This window comes from Puccinia triticina, chromosome 17A, assembly GCF_026914185.1.
Source record: "Puccinia triticina chromosome 17A, complete sequence".
In the NCBI taxonomy this organism is placed as follows: domain Eukaryota; kingdom Fungi; phylum Basidiomycota; class Pucciniomycetes; order Pucciniales; family Pucciniaceae; genus Puccinia; species Puccinia triticina.
In genome coordinates this window covers 1,425,185-1,435,731 of record NC_070574.1, presented here as the reverse complement: position 1 = coordinate 1,435,731, position 10,547 = coordinate 1,425,185, and the positions used below count along the sequence as shown (strand labels likewise).

General features: G+C 44.0%; 2 protein-coding genes across 2 annotated transcripts; one reads left to right on the top strand and one right to left on the bottom strand.

Annotated features, from left to right (window-relative positions):
• Positions 1-1,308: 1,308 nt before the first annotated feature.
• On the bottom strand, positions 1,309-1,611 carry PtA15_17A117 (uncharacterized protein; the record flags this gene model as incomplete). The annotated part of the gene is made up of 2 exons (XM_053164199.1): positions 1,309-1,445; positions 1,530-1,611. The coding sequence occupies 2 exons, from the start codon at positions 1,609-1,611 to the stop codon at positions 1,309-1,311; spliced, it is 219 nt and encodes a 72-aa protein (XP_053028190.1).
• A 4,562-nt stretch (positions 1,612-6,173) lies between these two features.
• Positions 6,174-6,881, top strand: PtA15_17A116 (uncharacterized protein; the record flags this gene model as incomplete). The annotated part of the gene is made up of 2 exons (XM_053164198.1): positions 6,174-6,297; positions 6,421-6,881. 2 exons carry the CDS (start codon positions 6,174-6,176, stop codon positions 6,879-6,881), a joined length of 585 nt encoding a protein of 194 aa, XP_053028189.1.
• Positions 6,882-10,547: the final 3,666 nt, after the last annotated feature.

The window sequence follows — 10,547 nt, the reverse complement described above, 5'->3', positions numbered from 1 at the left end:
TCTTGATAATGCTACACACAGCTTCCCGTGTCCAAAAACTGGTTGGAGGAGGTAAACTGATACTTGGAAGAGGGATTGACCTTGAGCTTTATTGATTGTTAAAGCAAAGGCAATTGCTACGGGAAGCTGATGTCTGGAGAATGTGACAGCATATACTTTGTCTGGCTTGTAGATAAGGGTTAACTGGAATGGCCACATTGTTGCCTGCGCAACTGCCTGTTAGATCTTTGCAGCGTAGGGCATCTGTTCTGATGGCAAGCACTAATAATCTGGTTCTGTTTGAAAGGCCCCGCTTGAAATCAATATTACAAAGCAGTATGACCGGCATCACCACCTTTTACTGTATATCTGCTTCCGGAAAGCCGGGGATGGAGAAAGTGCGGAGCACCTCTTCAGGAATTGATATTGCCAGATGTGGCCGTGCCATTAAAGTGAGCGGTTGGATTGGAAGATTGTGCGATATTGCTATTGGAAGGTCCGCTCCTGCTAGGTTGATCATAGGCGCTCTTATAGCCACCAATTGTCATTCTTTTGATTGCGTCTAGAAATTTGTCAAGCTCAATGGTATCCTTTGGTTTCAGCTCCCAATAGGCAATGGGGCCTAACGTATTCAGGTAACGCCTGGTTATAACAATCAATCAGAAGTTTTTTCAGAGCTTCTATCGGTTCTTCAAAGCCAGCGGGTTTGAGCTTATCAGCACTTCAACATAGGAGATTGGCCAGATTTCTTTTCCTCTTCACATTTTTTTGGAGTTGTTTCACAGCTTTGTCCAGCTGAGACAAAACCTGGGTAAATACTTAGCTTTGCCAGTGAGGAATAATTTGGGGGTGCGGTTGCGTCGGATCCTCGTTGTTGTCCTCATAGTCAGAACCGGTTTGATAGTTTTGGATGAGGACTGTGAACTTGGGATTTTTTGGAAAGATTGTGGTCGCTGCATGATGCCAATGGTCACAAATCTGCCCAGCATGAACAATTTTTCAGTTATTTGAAAGGGCCCAAGCCAAAAATTTGTTCAACTCACTTTCTTTCAAGTCTTCATTGATTTAGACGGAACTGCTTTCTTCTTGCATGTCAATTCTTCCGGGTCACCGTTTACAGATTGTATCTGCTTTGAGTAGCTCGCTCGCATGTTCTTGAGCCATTGTTCAACTATACCCATTATATTTTCTTGCAGATCTTTCTGATCTTCTGTTTGTGTTTTATACCATTGGCTTCAGTCTTCTATCAAAATTGTAGCCGTTGCCGCATTCCACTGCAACACAGAGAGTGATTGCGCGCGGTCCATTCAAATGTAATACGGGAAAATCCTAAAGTTGAAATCTTGCCTGATGGGGAAGTGGAGCAGATTTAGTGATCTTCAATATCTGCTTGGTCTCCTCAGACACTTTCTTCTTTTTGCGAGCAGCAGTGGATTCTAAAACTGCCACGTCAACATCACTCAAAGCTGAAAGACAACTAGATTAAACAATCAACTCCGTTGTTAAGTAGCATTCTGACTGTGATTGATGACAGAGTATAAAGCACCTACAGTCAGCATCATCAAACAGGGAACTGGCCGGCAAGTCATCTGGGCTGGTGTCTGTTTCCATTGCTTCAGGGTTTGTTGCCATTTTGATAGCGGAACTGGCGATGTTGAAATGGGACTCTTCAAGGGGATGTGTAAAAATTACACGTCCTGGAAAGTGCTATTTATGTATGTACAACTTCACAGCTGCAAATCATTCCTTTGTCCATTGCTGTGTGCCTGGGACCGTACAGCTTTGTAGCCCCCTTGCCAAAACTACAATCAATACTCTCATTTTCCTGGTCATGTCTTCCTTCCCTCTGTCTCCCTTGTTGAGCGACTCAGATCATCCAGGGCCTGGACAAAAAGCCATGACAAGATCAAAAAACACCAATGATAAGAAAGCGCCCAGGAAGACTCCGACAACCAGGCCGACTTCTTGAAGAGGTAAAAAAAATGGTATACATGATGCGCTCTACTTGGCTTCCTTGTGTTTTCCGTTTCCTCTGGTAGTCGCCGCTCAGAAAAAAAAGGTTGTGGAGTCTGATCAGTTTGATGATGTTCCCTCAAGACACAAACTGGCAGTTTGGACTGTTGTTGGTGTTGACCAGGAGGGATTCCTCCCAATGGACTGTTTTACTATGCTGTTGACCAAGAGGGATTCCTCCCGGTCAATACTGTGGTGTATGGTGTTGACCAGGAGGGATTCCTCCCAATGGGCTGTTGTACTATGCTGTCAGCCAAGAGGGATTCCTCCCTATTGACAAAGGCTGGTCAACATGTGCGCGTATGTATGACCTTGCTGCGCGGGAGGGAATCCTCTTATTCAACATGGGCGCGTGTTCTTGCCTACATGGAGGGAATCCTCCTGGGCACCAAGGGTGTGTGCCTATGGGCTGGTGTGCCTAGCTACCCAGCTGAGCATTTGCCTCAGGACTTGGTCTGTGCACCTCAGACAGCAGTTTTCTGGTCCTCGGTCTAGTGCATTGTGCACTACAGACCAAAGCTGAGGAACTTCCAAACATGCCAGGGTGTACAACCTGGGATTCAATTGTATGAGCTTGGTATCAACAAGGGATGAACTTGAGTATGCTGCATGTCAACTGACAGCAGTTTCTCAAGTTTTTTTTACAGTGCCCTGGCAGGATGTGCCAAAAGGTCAAGACCAAATTCCAAATCAAGGAAGACCAGTTGGCCTCCAGTTATTGCAACATTCTCTCCTGCCTTTGGTGGTTGATAGGTTTCTTTGGACACTGGAATGTCCAAAAGCAAATTTGGCAATATCTTCAGCATCCTCCATGTGGTTTGTTCAAGAAACCATCCATGGTGAATGTCAAGTTAGGAGCACAATTCTCTGGATGAACTGGAGCATCAAATAATGTTGTTGAGCCTCTTGAGCTCAGGGTTCTCTTCAAAAACAACATTGACTGGTTTTTGTAGGAGTTTGCCAAGGATCTCTGAGATTGTTGATGAAGACTGCATCAATGTATTGTATTCTGCAAGTGAATTTTGGATGGCCTCTTTGTTGGTAATTACATCCCATGAGTTGAAAAGCTTCCATACATTTTCTTGGCCAGCCAATGGCAAACATCACACCAAACCACATTCTTGATTCTTTCCCAGCAGCATGAACAAACTTCTTGGATTCAGAAAGGAAAGATATGACTTATTTTAGATCATCACACTGAGCTTGTTCAAGATTGGTTAGCTTGATAAATTCAACAATAGCAACTATTTTTGACTTGAATCAACAATCCATAATGACGACCTTTCCTTTGATAAAGTAATAAAACAAGGCAGCTATCTTTTGAGCTGTTTTGATTTTGGATTTTGTAGGTGGTCTCTTGTGGAGAATAGAGATGGACCACTTTGAATTTGCGCCAGCTCCATGTTATTCTTTCCTCCTTGTCTGGTTTTTTGGCTTCTGGTATTGCAGCAGGATTGTGGACAGTGAGTGCTGGCTCAGAATGCCTTTCAGTTGCTTGCCAATTGCATTGGGTTTTGTTTTTGCTTTGCTAGGTATGTTTTTCTTGGGCAGACATGATTATTTCAGATTATAGAAGTTATCTAAGTCATAGCAATGAGGCAAGTTGGTCAATAGAATGAACAAAAAGTGCAATAGCTTTCATTTTTGTAAGAATAGAAAGTCTAATGTGTAATTGAAGTACAAAATTCAAGAAGTAACAACAAAATTGTCTATTGCATGCATCTTGTTGACTTTAGGTAATATAAAAAATTCTAGTTGTAACACAAATATACTATCAAGAAGTAGCAGCAAAATCATCTATTGCATGCATCTTGATAAATATTGGATACTTCTTTGCTCATATTAAGGAGTAAAAACAAAATTGTCTACCACATGCATCTTTATATTTTTTATATTTAGAAAAAAGAAAGCAATATAATGAAGTGTTGAAGTGGAAATGTGAATGGGACGTACCACTGCAAAAAAATCTTGGTCAACTGCTTGCAGTTGACATGCAGGATACTCAAGCCAAGCTGCCATTGTTACTCCACCTGAATGCACAAGTGTCTTTGTTGGCACAGTCACTGTGCAAGGTGCACAGTGACTGTGCATTGAAGCGTGGGTTGAGTCAAACCTTGAGTAAGGCTGGTGTAACACCACAAGCTTCCTCAGAGTTACCGCATGTCAACTGCTCACAGTTGACACAGTTTTTTTTGCAGTTTACTGGATAAAAAAGCAGCAGTGGTCTGTTTGATCAATCAACCTCCAACAAGTCATGATTATCTTCAGCAACATCTGTATTGATTTCAATAGACTCCTCCAAGCACTTCATTGACTGTGGCTTTGTCCTCTATTGAAATTCCAAACCTGAATAAGATCAAGTGCTATTTCACCTGATTTGCAATGTGTATTAGTGGAAAATGGTGAGGTGTTCTTGAAAAGAAAAACTATCTTACCAGTTTTCTTGTGAATATTGACTAGGAATAGAAAAGCCTTCTTCAAAACATCCTTGTCCTTGTGTGGGCAATTTGAGAGTTAATTCATTGTCAAGGCCAGATTGGAAGTGATATCTGTATCATGTTGCTCCTCCTCCAATCAACGGTGGCAGAATGCTGGGAGTTTTAGTTTTGAGAAAATAGTTCTCACACCTTGAACTGCAGGATTGGAAATTGAAAGAAAAAAATCAAAGATGATGTCACCAGCAAGAAAGCCTATCATATCAAAATAGCCTGCAACATCCTTGCAAAAAATCTTGAGACAATCAAGGTAACATCCAGCCACTTCACCCTCCGTCTGGCTTTTATGCCATCCAATGGTCCACATGCAACCGGAAAAGATTTTTGGAAGACTAATAATAACTGCAAGAAGAAGGACCTTGACTTGATCAAGATGAAGTTAAGAAGCCAGGGTTGTTTTTTTGCTCCTGAGAGAAGTCTTCAGGTGGGGTAAATTGAGTTTTGGCTGCCAAATTTTACCATTTCAAATAGAAGATGTGTTCCCTCTTCCATTTAGAATGAAAAGGATGCAGAGCTGGTTGCACCCAGCTCAGCCAGCTCAATCCACTGTGCCGAAACCCAGCTCCGCCAGCTCATATGGTCAATGATCAGCTCCATGGCAAACTACACCTCAGCACACCAAGCTCAATGTGTCACTTGACTTCAGAATCACCAGCTCAACCAGCTCTTTGGCTCACTTTCAGCCAGCTCAAACAGCTCCTTGACTTCTCCTTGCCAGCTCAACCAGCTCCTTGGCTCACTCCCAGCCAGCTCAACCAGCTGGTTGGCTTACTCTCAGCCAGCTCAATCAGCTCTGTGGCTCCCTGCCAGCCTGTTGGGCCAGTCTCTTCCTTTAATGACATTGCTGCACAAAGTGTGAGCTGTGTGAAAATGCAGAACAAGTTTTATGAAGTGTGTGAATGAAGTTTGTATTATTTACATTAAAGATCAGCATTGATTTGGGGAACTTCATATTGAAGAACATTTTGAAATAATCTTCCTTGTAAAAAAACAGTGGAACTTGAAACTGTTGCCATTTTTTGACTTGAAAAAAGAAATTGATATTAATCTGGATGGGATGAAAAATTAAATAGTATGGGCTAATTTTATACATCATTATCATCATCATCACCATCATCACTCAAAATCTCCTCTATTGTGACTGATTTGCCAGTTAGTTTTTCCCACAAACTCCTATTCTTTGTGATTGATTGCTCTCATTCACCTTGAATTTCCACATCATTGGCAGGGAAATTTCTCCATTTTTGACTCTAGTTCCACTTGAATACAGCAAGTGTTCCACATCATCCATAGTTGGCAATGATGCTTCGCAAGGCTTGAGGGACCAATAATAAACAATTATTCAAATTTTATTCAACAAAAATCAAAGTTCATTCAAAACGTTTTCTATCTAACTTTTTCTCATGTACTTTTTTTTCAAAAATAGCACAAATTACCTCAAGGAGGTCATTTGAGACCAAAGATTTTCAACAATCTGTTATCCAAACAGATTACAGGTGTACAGTGCATTCATTGGACACTGTACTGCTCTAGTACAACGGTACAACTCAGTTTGTACTTCAATAAGCAATACACAGCTGCATGCAGATTTTTGGCAACAGTCACCATTACCAAACAGCTACCATCCCCCCATACAACAAGACCCAATCCAATCAACTCACCAGAAACCCCATCTAACGGCCGGCCATGAACCCCACAAACAGTCCACCCCACCAAACCAGCCTAGCGGACTATCAGTACCAGCAGGCTTGCGGATATGTGCCCACTGCCCCCAAGCAGCCCTCAGCCACATACCTTGCCTGGGCCCTCAGTACCCACATGTTGATAATCACCTTGGCCACCAATTGATGCCGCCTCCACAACCAAGCGGCCAATACACTAACCACTTGGGGCTGAATCAGTACATTCCAAACCTCCAGCTTCTGAGCCCCAGGCCCCGGTAACTACTTGGCTGGCCATCCTCAACCACAGGGCAACCAGCAAGGCCAAAGTTACTCCCAAATCTCTGCTCACCAGCATTCACAGGGCAACTACCTGCCAACAAACCTTGGCGCACTGAATCAACACATCCCCCGCCTTGCAACCCCCTTGCCGGCTAGTCTCCCAAACCCGCTGGCCCTACTTCCTCTAGCAACACCAGTATCACCAACAGCAACTGCATCAGGTTCCCTGGCCACCAGAGCCAAGAAAGCAGGCAGGGCCCCAACGCGCAAGGGCAAACTAACACCGCAGCAAATGGCGCACAATGAGGACGCAGCAGCCCTAACCCCTGTCAACAGGGTGAAGAAGGCAGCAAACAAGGCCACCACTGCACAGGAAAAAGTTGTTGCAAAGCAGACAAAGGCACTCCATTGCCTGGACAAATCATCCACTATTGTCCCTTGCTTGGTATAGGGGGACACTAACTCTCTCAAGCTACTGGCCTTCTTCCAATCTGCCAGCACATGCCAGGTGCTTGGGTGAGCCGCGGATAATTCCTTGGCCCTCTTTCATTTTTACTTGTTCAACAATATAGTAAATTCTATCTGCTTTACTTCTTATTGTCTAGGATGACCTGAGAGCTACCCTTGTAGCTCCCCAAGTCACCCAAGCATGGGATAAAGGGAGAAGATCTCTTTTCTCCTCTTCATCTTTTCCCTCCCGTGCTTTAGTCTCCGTGAAGTAGGACATAACACAAGACAAGGAGTAGGAAGATTGAGGACATATGCCTCTGCTACTTGGGGGTAGCTTTCCGCAACCTTTGAGGGATCTTCTAGAACCAAGGTCTCAGCCCAACCTGTAACTCCAGGGGCCTGGAGCCTGCTCAGACCCGGATTGCCCTTATCCTCCATGGACTCGTCAGAGATTTGCCATCACTCTAGGTGCCTTGGAGTTTGTGGGGTCCAGCAAAGGGACCCCTGGTGCATGTTTTCCATATGGACGTAAAGGTTGAATTGCATTACTGTGATTACTGCAATACCACTCCCCTAGTCATCCTCCATAGTTTGAGTGATCAACTCCTCCAGGTCTTTTGGGACTTCTATTTGCAGTTGGTTTCTCCTCTGGTGCCCCAGTCTGATTCCTCTAGAGAGCGTGTTGGCCCGGTTTTCTGCCAATGTCACCCTCTTTGCCACCAGATTTATCTCAAATTCAATCAGCAATTTTTTAATTTTCTTCCATTCTTCATTCACAAATTGGTCTTTCAATCTCTGCTTCAGAACCACACTTTCAGTGGTTGTGTTATCTGTCCACACTACAAAGTTTTTGCCCTTCACCGCGCCAAGCTTCAATAAAATCACAAGGCCAAGTTGTACTGCAACCGTCTCAAGTCTTGATATCCTCTCTTCTCCTAGTTTCCCCTAGATATCTCTGTCAAGTTCTTCAATGGACCATAGGCGGAATTGGGCCCACCGTTGTCCTATTAGTACCCCTATTCTGTAGCTGGTTGAAGCGTCCCCTTCCAACCAATTTCCGTTGGATCCTGGCGCGCTATGCGTCTTGTAGGGCTGAAGTTGTTAAGCGTTGTCAGCCACATGTGTAAATCTTCTTCTGCATCTTTTGGGATTGGGCGTTTTTGTTCTCTGTGGACTCAATCCTTCAGCCATCAATATAAACTGCATAAATTGCACCTCAGCTGTGGCAACATGTATGAAACATGATTTAAACTTCCCGTGATAGTCTCCACTTCTTCATACGTAAACAACACCCCAATCTCTAGAAAGGATTGGACCTGCCTGATACGCTTTGCTAGTTTTTCTTCAGGCAGGCGTACCATCTTGTTGGTGCCATTAATACAGATGAAGCCAACATACTTCTGCTCTTTGAGAAACGGTGAGTATTTTTCCTTGTTTGTTTTTAACCCTTGCTTGTCTGATCTCGCCACCACTTCCTTCATGAGGGTTGGTGTGTATTGTTGTACCGGAACTGGGAAACTCCCCCAAGGGGAAAATAGTATTGACTTTGATGTAAGGTATTTATAGTATTTACAAGTGTATATTTGGGTTGGTGAGATAGTAAATAAGGGAATATTCTAGAACTTGTAAGTGAATAGTATGTGAGTATGTGTTATGGCAGTAAGAAATATGTAAAAATCTATAAAGCCATAATCCCGCCACAACATGTATGCTTTCTTGACAAAGAGATTGTTGTCTACCCATTGGAAAATGTTTATCACATTGATTCCACCAGCATTATCTTCTTCCAAGTGTCTGCTGGCCTCCCAAACAACCCACATCCTGCAACCCCTCCAAAGGTTATTTAAATAACCTTTAGATACACAAATTTGTGTATCTAGCAGGAGCCCTCTGTTGAAGTCTTTCACCATCAGATACGACCATTGGGATCTGGCAATATGCTTTTTCCCAGTCAAACAGAGCTAAGAGCACGGGCTCTTTTTGATTCTTGAGGAAATTCACAACTGTGTCAAAGTCATCCCCAGTTGTTGCAAAATCATCTGCATTTACAAAGGAATTCACGGATGGGATTCCCACGTGGCCATGCGGGAAGGAAAGATCATTTATTGGCTGTAGCAATCCATCCCTGTTCACGGCTGCTCCCAGTGGATTTGCTCACCACTTGGTTGTAACTGAAAGGACCAAAAATCCCCTTAGATAGAGTCTAATTCCTTCTGTATTGACTGTTCAATCTTCTCTTTTGCAAACAGCGCGGACAAGTGATTTGGGGGGGAGGGGGTGAAGAAAGGCACATCACCTGGTAATCAATGGTCTGGGATTCCCTGGTTGAAACCGTACCAGAAACCTTTGATTACATTTTGATATCCAGTCAGCAAGCTGGCCTTTGTAAGTGCTTCCTCCCATGCCTCTACATTCATTTCACATGTCACCGTGGTAGGCCATTCCAAGTTGTTCCGCTTGGCTGAAGATCTCTGTTCTCCTGATTTCTTACTCTCACTGTCTTTGGACTCAAGTGGGTTCTTCCCTTTCTCACTGCTCAAAAGCCCACACAGATCATGTGTACATGTCAATGTCAGGTTACTTGTGTTTCCAATTTAAACTTTCTCATTTTGTACTAAAATTACAATAGGTGAATTATAACAAGAATTATTAAAAGACCAGCTAGCTAGTAGTTTTGTGACCTGTTATACCCTCCACTACCTCCTCCTCCTCCTCTGCCCCCACCTCCTCTGCCGCCGGTTTGAGATCCGCCTCCCTCTTGGTCTCCTTGCTCTGAGCTCCATCTACTACCTTTGTTATAACTACTTTGCTTCTGTGGTTCAGTGCCTCTGCTGGGACCTTTTGGTGTATCCGGTCCCGGTTCTGGGCTGCCTTTGGCCAGTTGATGTTGAAGGTGTAGCGGTGTCTTTGCCAGATCATCTTTCTTTGTTGGAGGTTGACCATTGGCCGTGTCCCATCCAAAACGGCATGCCCCAGCAGCATATGGATTGTCCAGAAATCCAGTTTCCCCAAATATGATTGCTTTGGTGTGAACAGTGAGAAGGATTTTTTTCCAGAGGACACAATAAGGTCCCATTTGGCAGAGGTAGTCTGTGGTTCAGTGCATTGTTTTGCTTGTGAATGTTGTACCACAGAGCTGTCATGAACCCCTCCCTTTGAACTATCCTGAGGTGTTTTGCTTGTAGGCAACCAACCACGCAGCCAAATTTGCGTGTGTCGGGTTTTTCCGGACTGCTGCTAGGGACCTTGGTGGTTTACTGACCATTCTTGGTATTTCTGCAGATATTCACTTGGATATGGATATCCGGTGTAACAGTCTACATCCGCGTTCTCTGACTTTGCCCTCTTCTCCGCGGTGTACAGGATTGCTTTATCTTGCCAACCCTTGTTGAAGATTGTCAAAGGAAGAGGGGCCCAAAACTCAACCAGCCTTCTCTCAAAGAACGGAGTGAAGCCAAGATCATCATTGGTGGGAATGGCTGAGTCGTCAAAAATTACTGCTGTCTCCGGTTGCTGGGAAACCTTAGCCATCTCATTGTAAACTCTCACCTGCAAAGGCTTGCTTGGTACCGGGGTGGGAACTCTAAAGCCAAGAGTAGGATTCAGAGGTGCCTCTTCCTGGTGGGTTGGGGAGGGAGTGAGGGGGACACTCTGGTTATTGGGGCAA